Here is a 23,557-nt window from a genome sequence, read left to right on the forward strand (position 1 = left end):
AGATAAGATCGCAGGAATGTTCGAAAATACAGATGTGTGGCACCTGTAAGTCTGGCCCATCTGTCCAGTTCAGCAGGTTCCCGTGAGTGAGCAACTCTCGGCCTTGTAGCCGACAACTTCCGGTAACCGCTTTCATTCAAAATGTGTTCTTTGTTCCCTGCAACACTTCATAAAAAAGCGAAACTGTTAGAGATAATCAAAACCACATAGGTGAACTAAAGATCGTCAACCCGCTTAATGCGTTGTCATCCAGGTTTCCACAAAAGTTTACTTCGATCTTACGTGCATCATAACTCCCATTTCCCACTTTATATGTTTTCCTAATTGTGTCGATGTTGTAATATCTGCTAAAAAAGTGTTCCGTTGGCTTACTGACTTCTCCCTCTTTTCCTGTCAGGAAACGTAGGGGGGGGGGGGGGGCGATGCAGATTGTTTCAGCCACGATTTTCTTGCTGATGCGGGCTGATTACAGGCGAGGGTGGAAAAGGACCCATCCCTCTTCCTTTCCTTTGACGTCTAAAATGGGGCAACCAGTTCTGGATATATTCTTGAAAACGAACAAAAACCATAGAACAAGTAAAACAAAAAGGGACCCCCCCCCTTTCCCCAGCTCATTCTCCGCCACTGGTGTGCACGGCAATGTTGATAATTGCAGAATTCAGTTGTTTTTTAAATTTATTTATTATATATATTTTTTAATGCTGTTGTCTGCATAGGAAATATTGCCCGTATTATTGTCTGTTGCGTGGTAAAATGGTAAAACCTAAAGCAAGGGTCATTTCTTTCTTCTTTACACTGCTGTTAAAAGTTCCATCTTTGACAGTTGCGATCTTTAAAATGCTGGGACTTTTCTCTTCCGCCACCTGTTGCTCGAACGTCCAGCTGGTCTCTTTGTTTTTACGATGCAGCTGGCGCCAGTGTTTTGTCTAGCTTCTGCTAAGCTCTTGCTTGCAGATAACAGCGATGACTCATCCAGCGCGAAGAAAAAAGTTATTGTTTTGAATCTCGCAAAGCTGTTTTGATTTGAGGATAACGAAATTCGATCTCCAAGAGTTAAAATAACTTCATGTTCTGCGCCTTCTGATAAGCACAACTGTAAATTTAATTTACCTTTCTTCAGAACCATTCATGTGGAGGAAAAAAAAAGTGTGTTCAATGTAGGAATGGTCGCTGAGACTGATTAAAAAGACATTATTCAAGGGGAAAATGTTTGGAGGGGTGGGTGTTTAACATCGAGAATACTCCTAAATCCAACATTAAATCGTCGATTAACGTGAGAGTAAATAACGATCTACCATTTTGATATGTGAAAATGCGCAGTTTTATAAAGCTTGTTTTCAGTTCATTTTATGCTGATGGGCTAATCGGGACTAAATATACAGTTTAAAGTGAAATTCAATTCCAAACCCGAATGATTATCAACTGCCAGGTTGTTTAATGACCTGTCCTACAATACGCTTTGGGTGAAAATAGATCGCAAGTTGCGCATTTCCTTTTTCACACTGGATTACAATGCAAGTCAAGGAAGGAGTTTGGACTGCTCCCTTGAATGGGGAAGGAGGGTGAATGAAGTTGGTTGAAGCAAAGAAAAGTGACTTTTTTTTTACGATGTATTTTACACAGCCGAACCAGAATGAAAATTACAGCCCTGCCTTTATTTTTTTTGTCTGGTACCTAGAGAGGTTGTGTTGTTTCTCCCGAGAGATCTAATCTTACCAGTTAATCTTGTAACAGACAATGCTCCAGTAAACCCGTATAAAATCCAACATTCATTCTGCCCTATTATCTCCCGACTTTTGCTGGCACCAGTCTGACTGGTGTCAAGATTCTTCGAGTTTCGCTTGCAATAAGCGAGAGATTGTTTTCCTTTCCATTGGTCTCAGTGCAAACGGGTTTCTCATGAACTAGAATTGTAAGAATTTCCTGGAAAAGCAACGACTGTGCACAATTGAAACAAAGTAACATTATTTTAAATTCTCTTTTGTGAAAACTTTTTCATGTTCTATTTTCCTTCTCACAACATGCATCCTGTGCATAACAGGTTGTATAACTACCAGGATAAATGGTGTTACCATCTCCTAGGCATCTTTGTGTCCGTTTGAGCTCCCTTTAAGCTGAAAATTGGTGCAAATTCCAATAACGACCCCTTCGAAATAACGACCCTTTTCCCGGGAACTGTGAAAGGTCGTTGAATCGAGAGTTGACTGTACATTGAAGTCAAGTCACATTGTACAGACTCCCTATCATCGCCATTAGTTGCATGATTTCAGTTGTACATAAAAAAATTGTCAGTCAAAATCCACTGCAACACATTCAGGAATTCCACTTTCGAGAGTCAGTGTGCATAACGTGAAACAAACTTACTTTGCACAGAAAACCCTAGATAGGAAATTCAATATAGAGCTCCCATGAAATGTCGATATATTTTCCTCAGGGTATATGCCTTTTGGTTATCCAACAGAAGAAATGCTGCTAGGTCAACTTATTTTTTGTGTTATTTTGTTGTTTTCAATTTTTCTCTTCTCATTGTCAATTTCAGCGTAAAAATGGCCATTTTTAATAGGACTGAGCTGACACAACTTCGAACCGATTCCCACCGATACTTGAAAATTGTTAAAAATATTGGTTAATATTTGTGTGTAAGTAGTCCAGTCTAATTATATGCATCAATTAACAAACACATTTAAAATAATCAAGAATTATATCGGATGATTAAATTACGTATTATGTTAAACTTCAAATTTTGCATAATTCCCAAGATAATTTGACACTGCGGAATTGTCGCGGGGTATTTTTTACGGAGTCCTTAAAAGACCAAAGTATCGGCCGGTATCTGAAATTTTTGCAATAAATACACATAACTGGGACCATGAACCAACAAAGTAGCTCAAATATACTAACTTCTAAATCGAAAATTTAACCGAGGAATGCTCCTTGGTGTTTTAAGGGTAAATTATTTAAATGGAAGAAAAGTGTGTGTACATCCTTAATTCCATTACAATAATAAACAATGTCGTCTTTCAACATTGATTTGCCTTTCTCTTAGCTGGATAAGGTAGAAGCACAAGAGAAAGCGGAGGCCCTTGAGGGTGTAACTGGGAAGAAAGCTGCCAAGCTGACGGTAGGCAAGACAGGCCGAAAGAAGGTTCAAGCCCAAGAGACCCTCCCTTCGCCAATGGGCCAGCGAGTGGAGCCAAGGATTGATCCGGAGCTGAGGAAGAAAGTGGAGAAAGCTGTTGCAGCCAAGGAGAACAAGGGAAAACGGGTAAGCTACCTTCTTGTTCCTTTCTGGATCATGTGCATGACTTGTGTGTTCGTGTTATGGTGTTTAAAGTTCTACCTGTAGATTAATGTTCTAGATTACAGGTTCCGGTATTTATTGCATACCGACAATTTGCCCCTGAGAGAGAGAGAGAGAGAGATATGAAAAAGAAGGTTCCTTTCTCTTTCTCCGGGAGGGAAAAAGAGAAAGAGAGGAGGGAAATTTCTCTCTCTCTCTGCCTCCCTCTGTCTCTCCCTCCTGGAAAAGAAGAAGCCGTGATAAAGAGAAGAGAAAGAAGAAAGAAAACCGTGGTATTTCTCTTTTTCGATGGGGAGAGAAAGAGAGGAAGATCTCCCCGCGCACTTCTCCAGGGAAGGGGGTACTTCTCTCTTAGGAAAGAGAGAGAGAGATATTCTCTCTCTCTCTCTCTCTCTCTCTCTCTGAAGAAAGAAAAATATTACAACCCCCCCCCCCCCCCTGTCGAGAGAGAGAGTAACGTGAAAGTTCGCAGGGTGCTTTTCTTTAGTTTAATTGCGGCTGGGCCTCATCGTTATAATATTTACCTTAAGGCCGGGATCTAATTTATAAGCACCTCGGTGAACGTCACAAAATCAAACGGGTGGAGGTTAATGTTGCGTTGTTCGCAACACCTAAAGTTACTATGAACTTCAGTATCCCTTGTCTTCGGGATTGTAAACAATTATAGAGAGGGGGAGGGGGGCGTCAGCAAATGGTCGACAAAATACAAATTTGACCAAAGGGGTATTCGTAAGATCGAGTAATGTAATAACGTAAATAGTACAACTATTCAGTTTCCAAAAATGCGTTACGCACCGTAACAAAAATAACTTATGACACTCCAATACCACTATACTACTTTCGCTATTCTACAAATATCACTAACTACGATAGCTGATGTATTCTCGCATACATGCATCTTAACCGTATGGAGAATTGGGAAGGTAACTAGCGTTAATTATGTCAAGAAATAGGCAACTGTCCAATTTTAACAATTTTAATAACAATGCAACTTTTTTTTTTTGGCGTTGAACAATCAACAATAAATTTGAGGTTAACCCCTCCCTTTTGTTACAGCAAAACCAGGTTAAGTCAATAACTACATTAACCAATTCAATATTTGTTTTTAAGTAACATTCCCATAAAATTTAAGTCAAGTACCAAGTTATGCCCTTTTTAAATACGCATAAAATCGCAACATCCACACAATTTGTGCAATAAGAATTTTCACCGCATTTATCAATAACTGCCTATGTTTTCCAACTCACAATATTAATCAATTATTCAACAAGACGATTTCATTAAGAACAACGCCTCAATTCATGTGCAAAAAACTTACAATTTTATTCAACTCCCGTTTCTATCCAAGCTTAACCTTCTTGAATTACATTGCTTAATCAAAAACATTTCTTACACATTTAATAACAATAACCACCAATTATTATTACTACAGATTCATAAAACTGTGGACAGTCACATTTGAAATAACGGCGCAAAGAATTTACAAAAATCTTTTGTACGAGGAAGAATGTTTCTCCTTAGATGCTCATTCCCAAACAGCGTAATTTATCGCCTTGTGCAGTTCGACAATAATTTAATCAAATCTTATTATAAAAAAAAAAAAAAAAAAAAAAAGGAAGTAGTGGGTGGGGGGATTAAATGGCGTTGGCTAAGTCTTGTCGCGATTACCTCAAGTACGGATTTGCGACGTACTTTACAAATGCCAACCCAAAACTTTTCTTAGTAAAAAAGGAATGTAAGGGCGTTCCCAAACATCAAACAGTAAGCAGTTTTGCACTCGCGTGTTTCATATTATCATTTTTAACTTTTTGTCCACACGCTTAAAGTAAACTGGGTGACGTAATATCACGGTCTCGTGATGAACCATTACTTTTTACGATGAGCGGTATTCAGATTAGCAATTTTGTGAGCTTTTACCAACTCGAGTAACAAAAGATTTATTTTTACAACATGACGCGCTTCGTAAGCAATTCACACAATTCGTAGTCAAATAAGAAAATCAGGTTTTTTCTGTCGCACTCCTATTCACCACAAAAATACAACAAAATCCACTTTTGCCTCCTTGTTTTGATTGTGGCAACTTTCTCAGTCCTGGAAAAGGGACACGACTTCCTTCAATTAATGGCAGTCAAATCCACATTGATGAGTGCAAGCCTCGGTTGGAATTCCGAAGTAGTACGTGTTTCTCGATATCCAATATGACTTCCAATAGCAGTTTGTCAAATGGCCTTTTTTCAAACTCACGCGTCCATTTCACCAACTAGGTACCATATTTACAAAATAATACTTGCAAATTTTACAACAAAGTTTCTCGAATTAGACTTAACGAAGCTCGGCATTTTCATCGCGTATTACGACTTACAAGTCAGACAATCAAAGTTCAAACTTCGTTACCGATGACGACATTCTGCAGAGTAGAGTACAAAGTTGTTGGTGGTACCAAACGCAAAACACGACTAAGCTCTCTACACGCACATGTCTGCACACTTTCACTTCCGTTGAACCAGGGGGCGTGATTTTACGATTGATAACTTGCTAATGACTAGTGGAGCCATCTGTCGTGAATCGTAGGAATTAAATAATAAGCGATTGTATATCGCGTATTTTGAGCGTAGCCATTTCCAACCATGAAGTTGTAAGTTGTAAGATTTATGCGAATTAACATGCCATAAATCGCTACAAGAGAATGGGAGAGAAAGAAAGGATTCCCCCCCTTTCATATTTCTTTCTTCTTCTCCCCCTCTCTCTTTATCCTCCCCCTCTTTCTTCTTCAGAGAGAAAGAGAGACATCTAGGGGGGGAGGAGAGGAGAGGAGGACATGGGCTCTGCCCTCCCCTCAGGGGGGGCAAGAGGGAGAGAGAGAGAGCGAGAAAGAGACTCTCTCTCTCTCTCTCTCTCTCTCTCTCTCTCTCTCTCTCTCTCTCTCTCTCTCTCTCTCTCTCTCTCTCTCTCTCTCTCTCTGGAGGGGGAAGGGAGAAAACAAAGGGAGAAAGAAGGAAAGAGAGAGGGAGAGGTTGGGATGGCCCAGGAACCTTACTTCCGCTTCTCTCTCTCTGCGAGGGGGGAGGGGGACATATCTCTCTCACGCCCCCTCTCATCTTTTCTCTGCTTGACCTTTCTCTTTTTTTCTACCTTTTCTGGGGGAGGGCGAGGACGAGAGTCTCTCTTCCTTATTTCTCTCTCTCTCTCTCTCTCTCGAGGGAGAGAGAGTAGAGAAGAAGAAGAAGAAATATTCAGGGTGTCTACCTGTCAAGAAATTATGCTGGTGGTCAATAATTTTTGCTATTTTTTCATTATAGTGAATTTACATTGTTATCTATCTGTACTAGAATTTGTTACAATTGAATATTTGGAAATCTAAAATTGTATTGAGTTGCGGTTACGATTTGTTCACTTTGCTTCTTAAGAATTACATTCTTTCATGCGTGAAGGTTTGTAAAATTAAAGTAATGTGGCCATTCCCCAACCAGGATGAAATCTGTCATTCATTTTTACTTAAAGCAATTCTAAATCTCCTGTTAAATTACAGCTTTAGTTTTCCCTTGTGGTAGGGGTTTTTCATTGAATAAAAATATAGGCAATTAAATTGATGTTAAGGAAATGGAAAGACAAACTCAAGAAAGAGCAAAGGAAGATCAAGAATTCGGGATTTGTTATTTTGGTAGACACCCTGATATTGACGGTCACCATCCAGAATTGTCCGAGGACCTGTATGAATCCATCCCAGGTTCTAACACAGTTAATGTCATGGATGTACAGTCATGGACATTTCTGTGTTGTAGCAATTTCATTTAAAGTGAATGGGACCGTTACAATCCAGAAGTAAATCCGGCAATAAAAATAGGATCCACAATCCCTAAAATACTCGCTTCTCTGCAAGGAGATGTGTGGGTTGCCATGAGTAGATTTTAATAGAAAATGATCAGTTTCAAGTGTTCTGCCACCCATAGAGTTAGGCAACATGCATAATTCCTTGTAGGGAAACAGAGGTTTTTTTTTTTTTTCAGGGGGACTCTTGTGAAAAACTGAAATTGCGGGAAGATTGAAAAATTGAGGAAAATTTTATAAAATTTTTGGCTCGAGAATTTTGTGTGGATTTTTCTCCGTAGACATGATAAATTGTAACGTTTATTAATCCATATCCCATTCAATTTATACATATTTAAATACCCCGAACCAAGTTTTTAATTTAGGTGTTTATCTAGAAAGAAAGGGAAGCTGCATGGAAAATAAAACTGAATTCTCTCGATCCATTTACATTGTTAGTGTGCTTTGCGGATCAATCTGACAGGCAAAATATTATTGCAAGATAAGATACCATGAAGTTGATTAGTTACATTTGACTTCTAAAATTCTTAACATTTGTGACTTGTGTCTGTAGATGTATTTAGAGTCTGAGTATGTGAAACGCCAAAGGAAAACTCCGCACCGTAAATTTAATATTTTAAATAATATACCGTTTAACTGAATTTTTGGATACATTAAATTGCCCACACTCTTTAACCCTTTAATATATGTGTGGGTGGTGAGAGGTGGTAATACATAAAGTTGAAATAGAGAATACTACTGTTTTTTACCCATGAATTTTTGGAAATTTTGCCTTGAAAACTGAGAATTGTTCTTGAGTTTTATCTTGGTCCTGGAGTGGCCACACTGTTGTCCCACCAACCATTCATCCTCATTGTTGCAAATGATCCAATATCCCAAGAAGTAGGAAAGGAACAAAAGCAACCAAAATAGAATGAAATAAAGAGAGATACATATTGATATACAGAAATATGGAAATTTCGAGCATACTGAAAATAACAGTTTTGGATATCACTATTTGAGTATTGCCAATACTGAGATGGGTATATCTGTAATGGATTGGTACATACTCTGACTTGCAACTATTAATTTCTAGCACTGAGAGTTGATATGCGAGAGTATTGTATTAATTCATCTCCGTAACATTTGTTTTCAGGCAAAGAAGTATGATGATGACGAGAGAGATGAGTTTGATCAGATGCTGGAGTCCAACAATCGCTCCCTAACAGATAGGCTAGGAACATCACCAGATAAGATTGAAAAGAAGATGAAAGAAAAGAAGAAGGGTAAGAATCGTGTACTTCATTAATCCTGATGAATAATGAACAGGTGCCTTTGTCAATTTCTCACATGTTTTTGGGACAGAAGGGGAAGGTGGGAAAAGTTAGCGGTGACGAATCTAAATATTTTCCGATGTTTAACAGATTCCAATACGTAAGATTAATCAACAGAAATGGAATAATATTTTCAGCATGACAAAAATAAATTTGCTATAAACATTTCTAAATGCATATATAAAAATATATATATTCTCAGAGATTTAACATTAGTACACAAGCAGTTCTCTGAAATACCAAATGAATTCCTGTTCATAATATTGTAATTTAATGCTGGCAGATTCAACTTCAGAAACACAAGTTTTGAAGCACTTCTGGAAGTAACCTACTTCTTGTCAAATCTGTCCAGCAACAGTGAACACTCGTTCCCTGAATTCTGATGTAGCAGGTATGCCCAAGTATTTTCTTGCCACTTGCTTCAGGTTTGGATATTATTATTATTATTATTTGCAATACAGTGGACCTGGTTGTGTGGAATAGTCACTTGAGCACTGTACTGTTCTATTCTGATGGTAGTGATCCTCTGAATGAGAGGTTACAATAATTTTATCACAAAAACTCCACAGTGATGAAGATCCATTAACCTAATTTTCAATGAATCTTACAAAATTAAAATATAAAACTTATGAAGGTAAAATTCTAGTATTATCGGACCTGTTTAAATATTGGATTTTTGCCAATACCGATGTCAATTTCTGCCGAAATTCATACATCGGTAATGGGCTTCAGAACATCTGTAGAGAAAGTGTACTTCAGCAGGTGACAGAAGGCTCAGCTCTTTTTAGTTTATGGAGACAAGGGCTGAACCTATACTGATACTTAGGGAAACAAATTTATAGTAAATAAAAACTGAGGAGAGCGGTAACTAAAATGTTAGATCAGCGGTATATACCAGTGATGAAAAAAACAACTAATCTTGCCGCTGCTACAGCTAGCAAGTTCAATGAAACTGGAAGTTGAGTAGACATTCGGGGGAAGAAAGGAATGCAGCTTGACAGGGAGCGAAGTTTTCGAACTGAGATTATGTGCATGGGAAATCCCAATTTGCAGCATCTTCCTGATGTGATCGAAAATAAAACGTTCTTCAGCTGCAAGTGGTAGAAAACTTTAGGCAAACGTTTCGTTACAAATAGACAGTTTGCGCGCACAACCTTGATTGCTGGTTTTTGCGTGTTTTCTGCTGGATTTGATGATATTTCACGGTTATTTCACGAACAAGCATTCATTTCGTGGAAAAGCACACATTTCACATTACTTTGCGAATAAAACTCATGCATATTTCATCGTTGGGGGTGTAGTTACATCCAGAATGTTCAAAATTGCATCTTTTTTTCACATTTTGCAATTTCGCACATCGCGAAAATTCAATATCCCCACCGATACCAATGTTTGAGAATTGCAACAATTAAATTTTGTTGAAAATATTGATTAATTTTAGGGATGGGACTGATTAATCGGTACTCTATCGGTATCGGCCGATATAGGTTTATCGGTAAAATTACCAATTATTTTACCGATCCGATATATCGATAAATATCTTATAATTTAGTGCAAAATTCTGCCATTTTGTCGTAATTTTTATGGATAATTTCCATGCTCTTCTTTCTAAAAATTAAATGTCTAAATATTTAGCTTCTCATGCACTGCAGTCACCTCAAAACACACATTTATTAAGGAGATCAATGAACAATTCAGGTTCTTCAAGGGCCATTTTTAATTTTATATCGGATCGGTTATCGGTATCAGTAAATTTTATATCGGTACTTTATCGGTATCGGCCAAAATTTCATATCGGCCCATCCCTAATTAATATTATTATGTGAGTATTCCACTTCAATTACAAGCATAAATTTACCAGAGTTTTGTTTAATGTTAAAATGGTTATTATTCATTCACACTCTTGCCACACATTTGTAAGTGTAAAATGAGTTACAATTGCACATTCTCAAAATGTCTTGGTTGTTTTCAATGAAAATGTTGATTCACCTTTTGTGTACCCCGTGGGTTATCCAGAAAAGTGTCTCGTGCAGTGTGCTCTGCAGCACCCTAGGGTGCCATGGCTGACTAACAGGGGCACCGCGCAATGTTCCAATATTTTCAGTGAAATGATATGATTGCTCCAAATATATTTTTATTTAGTACTTTTTAGACAAAATGTTTCTGAATTTTAAATATGTGTTTATATTTAACTTCAGGCAAGCAACCAATCATCACTAATTGAGCTTTGCAAGTGTTAGATAGGACTACATTCTGACTTGGGCACTGTGGAAATGTCTTGAAACACTAAGGGTGCCGTGAAACGAAAATGTTCGGGAACCCCTGGTCTAGTGGTATCAATTAAAACAATCAATTTCACTATTGGTTCAGTCAGCCCTTGTGATTTTAATAAACTGATTCAGAAATACACTACGATAATTCTTAAAAAAAGAAATATTGTGTGTGGTAGTGTATTACAGATGGTCCACAGTCTAATTGTAAGTTAACAGTTGTGATCTATGATAAGGCTAAGTACACAAAGAGTACTATTTAGAATTGGCTATAATCTGGGAAAATCTTGTTAGATATGGAAATAACAGAATTTTATAATTTCTGTGGCAAACAGTGTCTTGCAAATAAATAGTATACTACAATGGTAGTTTAGCTAAATGATATATTGGGGTGATATTTACATCAAACATATTTAACTAATCTGTTGGTATTGACCGATATATTCATATCTGTTTGTTACTAAAATTGTCTATATTTTGAACCATTCTGATATTTCTATGTTGAGGGTAACGTACTTTCAGTCTAAGATTAAACCAATCAGAACAAGGGCCTCTGAATTCAGTTTAAGGGACAGCCATTTTGTTCTCACTTTAAACTGTAGATCCAGTCCCATTTATCCTCTTGGTGCAATCCTGTTATCAATGAGAAAAGTGACGAGAAATGTGAAGTTCATTTATTATTGGCATTGTTATATGATCACTTAATTGATCTTGGGAGAATTCATATTATGACATCAGTAGTATCTATGCTTTTTTTAATGAGCCACGGTAGCTCTGTCGTAGAACATCTGACTACCATGCGAGATTCCTGGGTTCGATTCCCAGTGAGGAAGAACTGGGACTTTTTCCACCTGTTCAAGCAACTCCGGCACCCACCCAGTGTTGTATAAAGTGGGTACCTGGACGAAACTCAGGAGGTGAAGGCAGCCAGGGTGCTGATCACATCACCCCGTATATGCCATCATGGCATGGTGCTAAGCACAGGGGAACACTTTACTTTTGCTTTACTTTTGTATGTGTGTTTTAGTTCAAAATATGTCAGTTCAGCTTTAGAATTCTAGTGTTTATTTTTCTTTGTTATATTGCCTTTATTTATGTTCTTCTCCTGTTTTCTTTTAGATGGTCTTAAGCAAACTAAATTGAACTTTAAAGCAAAAGAGAAGGATGGCTCACCGAAGAAGAAAAAGAAGGAGAAGCTGTCATGGGACAAGGACGATAGCACTGGAGATGAGTCCATTGCATCAGACGTTTCCCTCGACATGGATGTTGCTCCCAGGGATAGATCAACATCTCGCCGAGCTGCAGGTATCACATCCTACTGTACCATATTAATGTTAATTCTGAATGTGATTTATACTGAATCTGTAATGTGTAATAGTTAGGCATGCATATTTCGTTTTTGACGAAAATCCAGGCTGCTTCAAAATGATGTGAACGATTTCAACTCCTTATATTTTTTTTATTTTTCGTCCAAATTGCTTTAAATTTTACATGTAATTCCTAAAACTGTCCAAGTTTTTTTTGATAAGAATTTGAACACAGTATCTCACAAATGTTCTATGTGAGCCCCCTTTGTTACCCTGCATACATCAATTCGGTAATCCAATTCCACCCAGATCCGTTTCAACATGTCTGCATCAACAGTTTGCACTGCAGCAGTAATGCGCTTTTTCAGTTCATTGACATCTGCGGGTAGAGGAGGTTTGTACACAATGTCTTTTAGATGTCCCCACAGAAAAAAAAATCACAGGTGGTTAAATCCAGGGATCTTGGTGGCCAACATAATAACTGTTGATCATTTTGAGTAGATCGCCCAATCCAGCGGTCTGGCAGTCTGTTATTAAGGTAATTTGTAGTAAGCATGTGTAGGAATGTTTGTCCAGTCACAGTCCAGTCACAGTTTCTTCGTGAGAGAAGTACGGACCGTACACTTTGGTAGATGAAATGGCGCAAAACACATTAGGCTTCGGTGAATCACGTACAACTTCAAGGATTTGACGAGGATTCTCAATCCCCCAGATGCGAACATTTTGCTTGTTTAGTCTTCCTGTCACATGGAACGTAGCCTCATCACAGAAACAAAGTTTGTCAATAAAATCATCATCACCACTGCATAACTCTAGAAATGACTCTCAAACATTTTTGCGGGACGTGTGATCATTAGGTGTCAAATGTTGTAACAACTGCACTCGATACGGACACATCTTTAAACGCCTATGCACTACGTGCCAAACAACTGCTCGAGGCATTGTTAGCTCTTGACTCACTTTCCTTGTAGACTTTTGGGGGCTGCGTTGAAAACTAGCTCGAACTCTTTCCACGTCTGCCTCAGACGTGGACGGTCTACCGGACGATTTTCCTTTGCAAATGCATCCCGTTGTCTTGAATTTATCATACCACTTACGTATGGAGTTCTTGTATGGTGGTTCTTTACGAAATTTCGTACGAAACTCACGCTGAACACTAACAACAGACCGACAAACGTGAAACTGTAGGATGCAAAAAGCTTTCTCTGCACCACAGGCAGCCATCTTGGAACTTATCACCCTGCCACCTAGTGGAGAAATTTGGAACTACTACGACTGTTGCAAACAAAACTCGAGGATATGGTTGAAAGTATTTACATAGAACTTTAATTGTTGATAAAGTTTTATTGCTCCTGGAACGGTTTCTTATCGTTCAAACCATTTTGAAGCACGCTGTACTAAATGTGAAATAACACATACCCTATTTTGTCACAGAATAATGCGAAATAGACTCTTAAACACGAAATTTAGAGTTTATTTACTGACGCTACACTTTCTGAAGTCAGAATTATCCTGAGAGTTATGCAATTCACGGAAAATTGATTAATTCTGCTGTAAACATTTGAGAAGCAAAAATGGACCCCTTTATACAGGAATAAACTTAATACTCTGGTAACTACGTAAATGTCCTATTATTTATTTTATTTATTTCCTTCAACAGAGAAATTATCTCCTTTTACAGAAGGTAGCCAATAAAGAACAAAAACAAGAGAAACACAATATAATACAGTGAGACATAACACAGGTAGAACACATACACAATATAATGTAATATAATTGACTAAACTATACTATAGAACCATATAACACCCAATTAGCAATTTAGAAGCGCTTAAATCTTATAATTTATGTTGTAAACACTTGTCTTAATACAGTCAACTCTCGATACAACGACCTTTCACAGTTCCCGGGAAAAGGGTCGTTGTTTCGAAGGGGTCGTTATTGGAATTTGCACCAATTTTCAGCTTAAACGGTGCTCAAACGGACATAAAGATGCCTAGAGTCGTTTTCACGTTCAGAAGAGACAACGGGGCTTATGGAGAAACCGCACAGTGTTGCCAATACAGCGCTAGCTCATGTCGCCGGGAAATGATGACCTTCCTTCACAATGAAGGTGTTACATATTTTGTATATATAATGATAATTATATGTAATTATTAACATTAATATTATACTGTGAACGTTTCAGTTACCCTTTTTACTATGATCCATTGCGATCACTACACACGCGAGTGTAATGCACGAATATGACACACACAACTGAAAACACTTTTTCGGGAGAGGGAAAAAGTCTAAACAGACCAAAGCAGATCTCTCACTCAAGTAAGGGGACTCTGGCACATGGGTTAGATTCAAGTTGCAACCCAAACAAACAAATGAGTTATGGCCCACGTGAACTGATAAGACGTGAATGACTCAAGCAAGGCATGTCATATTTCTGTCTTGAAGCCCCATATTTTGTCACGTGTTGGAAAGCCTTTCAAAGGTTAATATGGTGTCTATTAATTTATGTGAAAGGTGATCTTCATTTCAGCATTAATGTCGACAGTAATGTAAACGAAAACAACGTGTATTTGCGACAGCACTAATGTTGCTCACAACAGCAGCATTAGAAATAATTGTCAATTATTAAATTTAAGTAATTTCAATTCTATTATAACAAACTGCATGAAGTTCATATTTTTACTGAATGGAAATAAAATAACAACTGGAAAACTTGGTGGTGATTAGCCGGAATGCTGCGGTGAGTCAGCTCAAGATGGCCAGACAACGTCTCCTTACTTCGCGCGCGGTTCGGGTTAAAAAGAAACTCCAAATGCATGGAAGTAATATTTCTGGGAACCTTTGAGTGGTTATAAAAAATAATTTCATTATTTTCTCCACAACTTTGTCGCTGAAAGTTTTTACTTGGAATTACAGAACAAAAAATGGCCAGCGACGACATTTTCTACTGCACGAATATAAAAAATCTCCACATACTTTATTTGAATATTTTTTAATGCGAATATGCTTTAAAGTATTGATAAATTCTGAGTACCACCATCACCTATGACAATTAAAAAACAGTGTCAATTTTTTTAATAATGAATGCTTCAATTTTACGGCATGTTTCAACGTTAGGAATGAAAACAATGTAAAAATTGTGTTTTCTCAGAAAATTTGCATTTTTAATTTATCTAAAATTATGTAAGCAAGTTACCAGTTTTTTGTGTTCACCATCGTATTCTCTACAAAATTTCCTGCAAAACTGCAGGTACCGATTTTACTTAAGCTAAATTTGTAAATCCAGAAATTTGACAACAGTGCGCTCGTATTTCCCATAAGAAAAGCATTGCCCATAAGAGCCCATTGTGTCTTCTGAACGTGAAAACGACTATAGGAGATGGTAACACCATGTATCCTGGTAGTTATACAACCTGTTATGCACATGACGTGTGTTGTGAGAAGGAAAACAACATGAAAACGTTTTCATAAAAAAGGATTTAAAATAATGTTACTTTCTTTCAATTGTGCACCGTCGTTGCTCTCCCAGGAAATTCTTACAATTCTAGTTCATGAGAAACCCGTTTGCACTGAGACCTATGGAAAGGAAGACAATATCTCACTTATTGCAAGCGAAACTCGAAGAAACTTGACACCAGTCAGACTGGCGCCAGCAAAAGTCGCGAGGTATCTGGCAGAATGAAGGTTGAATTTTATACGGGTCTACTGGAGCATTGTCTGTTAGAAGATTAACTGGTAAGATTAGATCTTTCGGGAGAAACAACAAAACCTTTCTAGGCAAAAAAAAAAAAAAAAAAGGCGGGGCTGTAAATTTTGTTCTGGTTCGGCAGTGTAAAATACATCGTAAAAAAAGGTCACGTTTTCTTTGCTTCAACCAACTTCATTCACCCCCCTTCCCCATTCAAGGGAGCAGTCCAAACTCCTTCCTTAACTTGCATTGTAATCCAGCGTGAAAAAGGAAACACACAATTTGAGATCTGTTTTCACCCAGTGCGTATTCTAGGACACGTCATTTAAACAGCTTCGCAGTCGATAATCATTCGGGTTTGGAATTGAACGTCACTTTAAACTGTATATTTAGTCCCGATTAGCCCATCAGCATAAAATGAACTTAAAACAAGCTTTATGAAACTGCGCATTTCCACATATCAAAATGGTAGATCGTTATTTACTCTCACGTAAATCGAGGATTTAATGTTGGATTTAGGACTATTCTCGATGTCAAACACCCATTCCTCCAAAAGTTTTCCCCTTGAATAATGTCTTTTTAATCGGTCTCAGCGAACAGTCCTACATTGAACTTTTTTTTTTTTTTTTTTTTTTCACATGAATGGCTCTGAAGAAAAGGCTGATGCGAATTAAATTTAGTTTTGCTTATCAGAACAGAAGGTGCAGAACATGAAGTTGTTTTAACTCTTGTTTTCCTTTCTGGAGATCGAATTTCGTTATCGTCAAATCAAAACAGCTTTGCGAGATTCAAAACAATAACTTTTCCCTTCGCGCGGGATGAGTCATTGCTGTTATCAGCAAGCAAGAGCAGCTTTGCAGACGCTTGACAAAACACTGGCGCCAGGTGCAGCATAAAAACAAGGAGACCGGCTGGAAGTTCGAGCAACAGGTGGCGGAAGAGAAAAATAAGACTGAACTTTTAACAGCAGCGTAAAGAAGAAAGAAATGACCCTTGCTTTACGTTTTACCATGCAACAGACAATAATACGGGCAATATTTCCTATGCAGACAACAGCATAAAAAAATAGGACCTGAATTCTGCAATTATCAACATTGCCGTGCACACCAGTGGCGGAGAATGCGCTAGGGAAAGAAAGGGGACACTTTTTTTTTTTTACTTGTTCTATGGTTTTTGTTTGTTTTCAAGAATATATCCAGAACTGGTTGCCCCATTTCAGACGTCAAAGAAAAGGAATAGGGGTGGGTCCACTTCCACCCTCGCCTGTAATCAGCCCCTGTGCACACACGAGCAAGAAAATCGTGGCTGAAACAATCTGCATCCCCCCCCCCCCCCCCGTTTGCTGACAGGAAAAGAGGGAGAAGTCAGCCAACGGAACAATTTTTTGGTAAATATTACGACATCGACACAATTAGGAAAACGTATGAAGTGGGATTATGATGCACGTAAGATCGAAGTAAACTTTTATTGAAACCTGGATGACAACGCATTAAGCGGGTTGACGATCTTTAGTTGGCCTATGTGGCTTTGATTATCTCTAACAGTTTCGCTTTTTTATGAAGTGTTACAGGGAAAAAGGAACACGTTTTTTCGGAAGTTGTCTGCTACAAGGCCAAGAGTTGCTCACTCACGGGAACCTTCTGAACTCTAGGTCAGAGCTGGACAGACGGACCAGACTTCCAGGTGCCACACGTCTGTATTTTGGAACCTTCCTGCAATCTTATCTCTCGAACTGGTGTATTTATCGATGAAATGTGCCATACACGTTGGCAAAGACTGCAAGTCCAGCGGTCATTTCGGTCTGCTCCCCTCCCTCCCCCGCGAGTTTTCAGGAGCTCTTAGGACAAGGAAACAAGTCAAGGTCGATTTAAAATAACATCGAAGCACATTCGATCTTCTCGCGTATCCAAGAGCAAGAGTGGCAAAACAAGCCTGGCACGTTGGGTAGCGGCCGTCGGGTGCGGGGTAACATTGGTGCACTTGAGGGAGGGGAGGGCAGAGGTCATGTGCTATTGGATATCACTCAAAATGATGTAGTGGTGTCTATTTTTAGTTCAGACGCGATTGTGAGCGGTTGTGAAGGGAATGAGTGAAAAAAAACAACGCATTTCTCGGCCGATTTCCTTCAATTTTTTAACTTTTTTCTCAAATTTTTCACGGTTCCCGGGAAAAGGGTCGTTACTTCGAGAGGGTCGTTATACCCGGGGTTGTAGAATCGAGAGTTGACTGTATTCTTTTGTACTCATTGATTGAGATACTAAAATCAAGATTAGATTGCAATATAGATATTTTGTTGTACGCAAGGACATTCTAAATAATGGCGAATTCTTGAATCTTTCTGTTTTTGGAATATCATAAGACATCAATTGCCGCAGCCTTAAGCCACATTGCTTTGCATTGAAACATATCTTTTGGAGAAAAATAGGGTTATCTATGATGCCAGTCATTGTTTTGTACAGAAATATTTGTTGTGTTATTTCCCTTCTATTAATAAGACTTTCATAATTAAACTCATTAAGTAGGTCATTGTATGATAAGTTATTATAGTATGATGGTACATTATACTTTTTGTAATACAAATATCTTAAAAATCGTTTTTGAATTCTTTCAATTACCAACTCCTGGGATTTATAATATGTAAACCAAACATTAGAACCATATTCAAGCTTACTTAGAAGGGATATGTTTATTTTCTCCAAGTTCCAAGTAGCTTTACAAAAAAGATATGTCCCAAGTTGTGGGTTAATACTTTAGTAGTGGTGGAATATTTTCAAAAATATTGTCCAACTACAATAGTCTTGTAGCTTTAGCATACTGAACTCACAACACGTGTCTTACGTATGAAATTTTCTCATTTCAGCAGCGAAAGTGAAGTACAACTACGACAATGAAAGCGAGGAAAGTGAAGGCGACCTTGAACTTCATGATAATGAACTGGAGCCAGACTTCAAACCTGCAGCATTAGAAGAGGAGAGGTATTATACTTTCTGAAACTGTCTTTATAAGTAGAAAAACTGGCAATATTCTAAGATGTAAAGTGCAGGCCTGTGGTGGAGTGGTCAGCATAATGTGCTACCAAGTCAGTGGTCATAGGTTTGAACACTTTGGTAATGGCTATATTACATGGATCATCTTGCAGTGTTAGGGGTATGCATATTTCGTTTTTGACGAAAAAACTAAATTTGAAAAAACACATTTGTGTTAATTTTTCATGTTTTTGAAAGGTGCGAGATGCATTTTGTGACCATGTTTTGTCACGAAATAATACAAAATGAACTGTAAAAAGCGAAATTAACTCCTAAACAAACACGAAATTTAGGGCATCTTCTGAGGTCTGAATTATCCTGAGAGTTATGCAATTCCCGGAAAATTGATTAATTCTGCTGTTAATATTGGAGAAACAAAAAATGACTCCTTTACACAGAAATAAACTTAATACTCGGATAACTACATAAATGGGCTATTAGAAGTGAAATGTTTATTCTGTGGAATAAGTGAAGTTTTTAAATCAAATTTAGGATTATATTCACAATTTTAAAACCAAAATGTATTTTTATATACCACTTTTGATCCAATTTTTCACCGCTATAACACCGATATTTTATTTACCGCTTTTGAACCCGAAATTGGCTCAGTTTTTGTACCGAAATTTTGCTTTTTTACTTACCAAAAATATGTGCCTCTACCAATTGTTAACCTCACTTCCACATAGTACACCCTAGACTCCATTTTGCAGAGTAAAGAGTCTCTGGCATCTGAACCTACAGCCAGTATAAGCCTCGTAGGGCTGTGTGTGTGTTGGTCCTTTGTTTTATCCTTATGTGTGCTGAGTGCCCCTTCACAGCCTCAGTCTTTAAACCAGGTAAAAATATCTTTGTCCTCCGACATTACAGTTATCTTATATTAATTATATTTTAGTTATGGTAAGGGGATGGACCCCGTATAATGTGACGAATGCTGACTCACCCAAATTTCAAATTCTGGTCTTCCCACGTGTAGCAAGACAATGCAGTATTGCCTCTCCAGTACAGTCACACGCAACTCTGGGTTTACTTTCAATAGAATAGTTACAACTCAGAAGTGTCCGTGAATGTACAACAATCACACAGGAGAAAACTAAACACCAATACTATGCCTTTTCCACACTGGCATTGTCACTAATATTAATGGTTTCAAGTCCTAATTAAATTCTATTCCTATTTTTCAGCCCAGCGAAGAAGAAAGATGGCTACATTTCAGTGAGCGAATCTGACAGCGAATTTGAAACTAAGAGCAAGAAGAGGAACGTGTCCGATTCGGATGACGACTACGCTGTTTCAAAGAAGCAAAAGAAGAAGCAAACGACCACAAATAATCGAGGTAATATGATAAAACATACAGATAACTAATTTAGTGCAGAAATTATTGAGGCATTCCCGTATCTACCAGTCTGGAAATCCTGGAAAAGTCAGGGAATTTACCATGTTTCTGGAAAAGTCAACATTGTCCTAGTAGTTCACTATAAGTAGTTTTTTTTAACAAGAAATATTTTTTTTGTTTGTTGTCGATAAACTATGCTTCAGTTTGATATACCTAGTATTACCGGTAGTTAGAGTACAATTTGTATTTAAATACTCTAGATAAAGTGTTATGTTTTAAGCTATTTTCAAGTAGAAATGTACTACAGTAAGTGACTACTGGCATTTACCACTTTCTTGTTGCAATTTGTTGGGTTTTTTGGTTGATATTGGGAATATTAATACATTTTAAATTTTATTTACAGTAATTATTTATCGTATAATTGTTATGATTTTTTACATGAAAAAAGAATTCTTTGTTTACCATTACCATACATGACATACAACACCCCTGATGCTTCTATCCAAAAGTCAATTTATTCATGTTAAAGGGAATAAAAAAACTGTTGATAATTAGAAGACGTGAGTGAGTACTAAAAAGATTTTGCGGAAATCTTTTTAGTGCTCATTTACGTCTTCTAATAATCAATTTACGTTAATTTTCTTTTCTCATTTTTACTTTTAACATGTGAAGTTAATATTCTAAAAACTTTGTTAGGTAGAATTCTAAGTGTGATGTTTAGTTAAAGTATAGTGACCATCTTCCACACATATTTAAATACAGTAGAGCGTCGATTATCCGAACGTCGGTCAACCGAACGACCGCTTAACCGAACTGTGTACTCGCTCACTTTCAGATATCTGTAATGAAAAAAGTACGTGACTTAGCTGCTCGTAAGCGTGTAGGCTTGCTTAGACAGACCAAAATAAAGGATTTTTTTAAACGTTAATTTTGTGTACTGTGTGTATTGTTCATGCAAAATGCGTATGTAATATGTACATATTTTTGTTTAATAAACTGTACCACATACTATATATTCCTACTAAAGTTGCCTTTGTACGTTACTTTGTAATACATACTTAAAGAGATGCCTGTTTTTATGAATAAATTTACTGTACAGTACTTCTTTTTGGCAAATAAACATGTACAGTTCGATTATCCGAACAAACCAGTTTTCCGAACACCCATGTCCCCCAATTACTTCGGATAATCGACGCTCTACTGTACAAGAATTGTCCTAATGACTTGATCTGGAAAATTTTGCTTCTTGGTCTGGAAAAGTCGGGGAATATTATTTTTATGAAATGGTGGACACCCTGTATATAATTATTTGAAGTGTTTGTACGTTATTTTGGGACACCATGAACTATTAGTATGCAATGAGACACGTGTGTCTTCTTTTAAGATTCCAAGTCGTCAGATGATTTGTTCAACTCCCTTCTCGGAGGCAGCAGCAGTGGTGGGAGTGGCCAAGTGACTAGTTCTGCACAAGAAGCAGCAGATGATTACAAATTCCGGTCAGACTCTGATGAAGACGTTGAAGTTATACCAGCTGAACCCAAAGCTAAGGCTCCAGTGAAGGCAGTAATTATTTCGGACAATGAAATGTCATCGGCTTCTGCACCTTCAGTACCTCCACCTGCCAAGGAGCAAGAAAAAGGTGAGTGCATAACCTTTGAATTCTATTTGAGCAGTACAGAAAGACCTTGATTTTCACTTTGCTCATATGGCTGCAGGTAGTGATGGTGACATGGCATTAAAATAAATAGATCAACAAATTTGTAGATATCTTGTGTATGCAGATGTTGTGAAACAGGGTGACTACTCAGAGTGAATTAATTCCTTGAAGTCTGCGTGAATTTGTCTCAGATGTGAAAAATTGTAATTCCAAATCGCATTGAATTTATACATATTTATAAATATCCTGAGGCAAGTTTTTCATGGTTTAGCTTTTATTTTTATTGAGAAAGGAAAAGAAAGCTGCATGGAAAATACCGGCTGATCTGTTTGGGATGTCATAAAATTAAAGTATTATGTACCAGAAACCATTCAAATTTATTGCCTGTTAATGGTATATACATGTGTAGAGAGTCACAGTTTTTGTATCCCAGCACATTAGCACTCAACAGGACCGCCATTGTGGACACGGCACGTGCCACGTGGCATGCAGCATTTCTGGAGTGATCTGTTGAAAAGCTGCTCTAATCTGCAATCGCAGGTCGGCTTCAGTCTGTGGTTTTTGTGCATACCCCCAATGACTTGACGTACCCCCACACAAAAAAATCTGGAGGCATTAAGTTCGGGCTATTCGCAAGCCATGGGATTGATCCAGCACGGCCACACCAGCGATCGTTGAATATCCCATTAATATGATCCCGCTAAGAAAGTCCAATGTGGTAGAGCACCATCCTGTTGGAAGATAATGGTGTCCAGTATCCCAGTTTTGCATACCATATGATGCACTGAGCACGCTGTTGTGGCGTGACACTACCATCCTGTCTCTCATCCATCCATGCGTGCTTGCGCCGCCACGCGGTTGAAGGCTGTCAACCTCCGCTCACTCGAAACTTAACGATTTTACTGCTTCGAGTACGGCAAACTGTTCAGAGATATGTACATTCACCTTGTGTGTATAACACTTTTACTTTTCTGGCATCCCAAACGGATCACCTGGTAGGAAAGAATTCTCTCAATCCGTTTACTTTGTTAGTGGCTTTTGCAGAATAATCTATCTCGCAAACCAAAGATACCTTGAACTTGCTTAGTTAAATTTGTGTTTATTTATTTATTTATTGAGAAAATTCCAGATACAGCACAGGCACAGGTGGCCATTTTACACTGAAATTGTCAACAATGAGAAAGCAACAATAATAATAATAAGCAAAAATAAAAAATAATTAAGAGTAACAAAACAACATAAAAGTGAATAGCAAATGAACAAAAAAATAAGTAAAAGATGGCACTATGTGATATTAATTACAAGCATTTGTTCTGATGGATGACGGAAAGGCAAACTCGGAGGAAAATATATCAGTATTAGAGGGAAGATCATTGTATTGTGCTGCAAGTCTGTAAAAGAGAGATCTTTTTTGAAATTTTAGTCTAGGTTTCTTTGTATAAAATAATCTTGTGTTGTGTGTTGTGCGCATAGGTACTCAAAATTGGAATTCCTCAAGAAGTGTGTTGTAGCAGATTTGCCATTCACAATTTTATATAAATAACTGAAATTATTCTGCAAACTTCTCTGATAAGCAGTTTGTAAGTTTAGAAAAGACAAGAGATGCAGAGATGAAAGAATGCATAATGTTTGAAATTCTCATACATTTAACAATTTTTGTAGATTAGTACAGGGTGATTTTTTTAAAACTCATGGTTTTCTTTGTTGTGTAAAATTTGTAAATGAAGTATTATTTTCATGCGGTTTGTGGCAAATGAATAAAGAAGGATGGGAGATTTATTGGAGTATGTTTACCGGTTTATAAGCATCCCGGGTAATATCACCCACGCCT

The 23,557-nt window shown here is 37.6% G+C and overlaps 1 protein-coding gene across 4 annotated transcripts in view; it reads left to right on the plus strand.

The window, feature by feature from the left end:
• The window catches only part of Top2 (DNA topoisomerase 2), an 85,436-nt gene that overhangs the window by 53,790 nt on the left and 8,089 nt on the right, over window positions 1-23,557 (plus strand). For all 4 annotated transcript variants that reach the window (XM_083143535.1, XM_083143534.1, XM_083143532.1 and 1 more), the window contains exons 21-26: window positions 3,047-3,265; window positions 8,265-8,394; window positions 11,832-12,017; window positions 18,571-18,685; window positions 19,918-20,069; window positions 21,454-21,708. In XM_083143535.1, coding sequence (XP_082999661.1) covers window positions 3,047-3,265; window positions 8,265-8,394; window positions 11,832-12,017; window positions 18,571-18,685; window positions 19,918-20,069; window positions 21,454-21,708 — 1,057 coding nt within the window. The remainder of the gene's footprint in view (window positions 1-3,046; window positions 3,266-8,264; window positions 8,395-11,831; window positions 12,018-18,570; window positions 18,686-19,917; window positions 20,070-21,453; window positions 21,709-23,557) is intronic.

This window comes from Lepisma saccharinum, chromosome 22 (assembly GCF_977018435.1).
Source record: "Lepisma saccharinum chromosome 22, izLepSacc3.1, whole genome shotgun sequence".
Taxonomy (NCBI): domain Eukaryota; kingdom Metazoa; phylum Arthropoda; class Insecta; order Zygentoma; family Lepismatidae; genus Lepisma; species Lepisma saccharinum.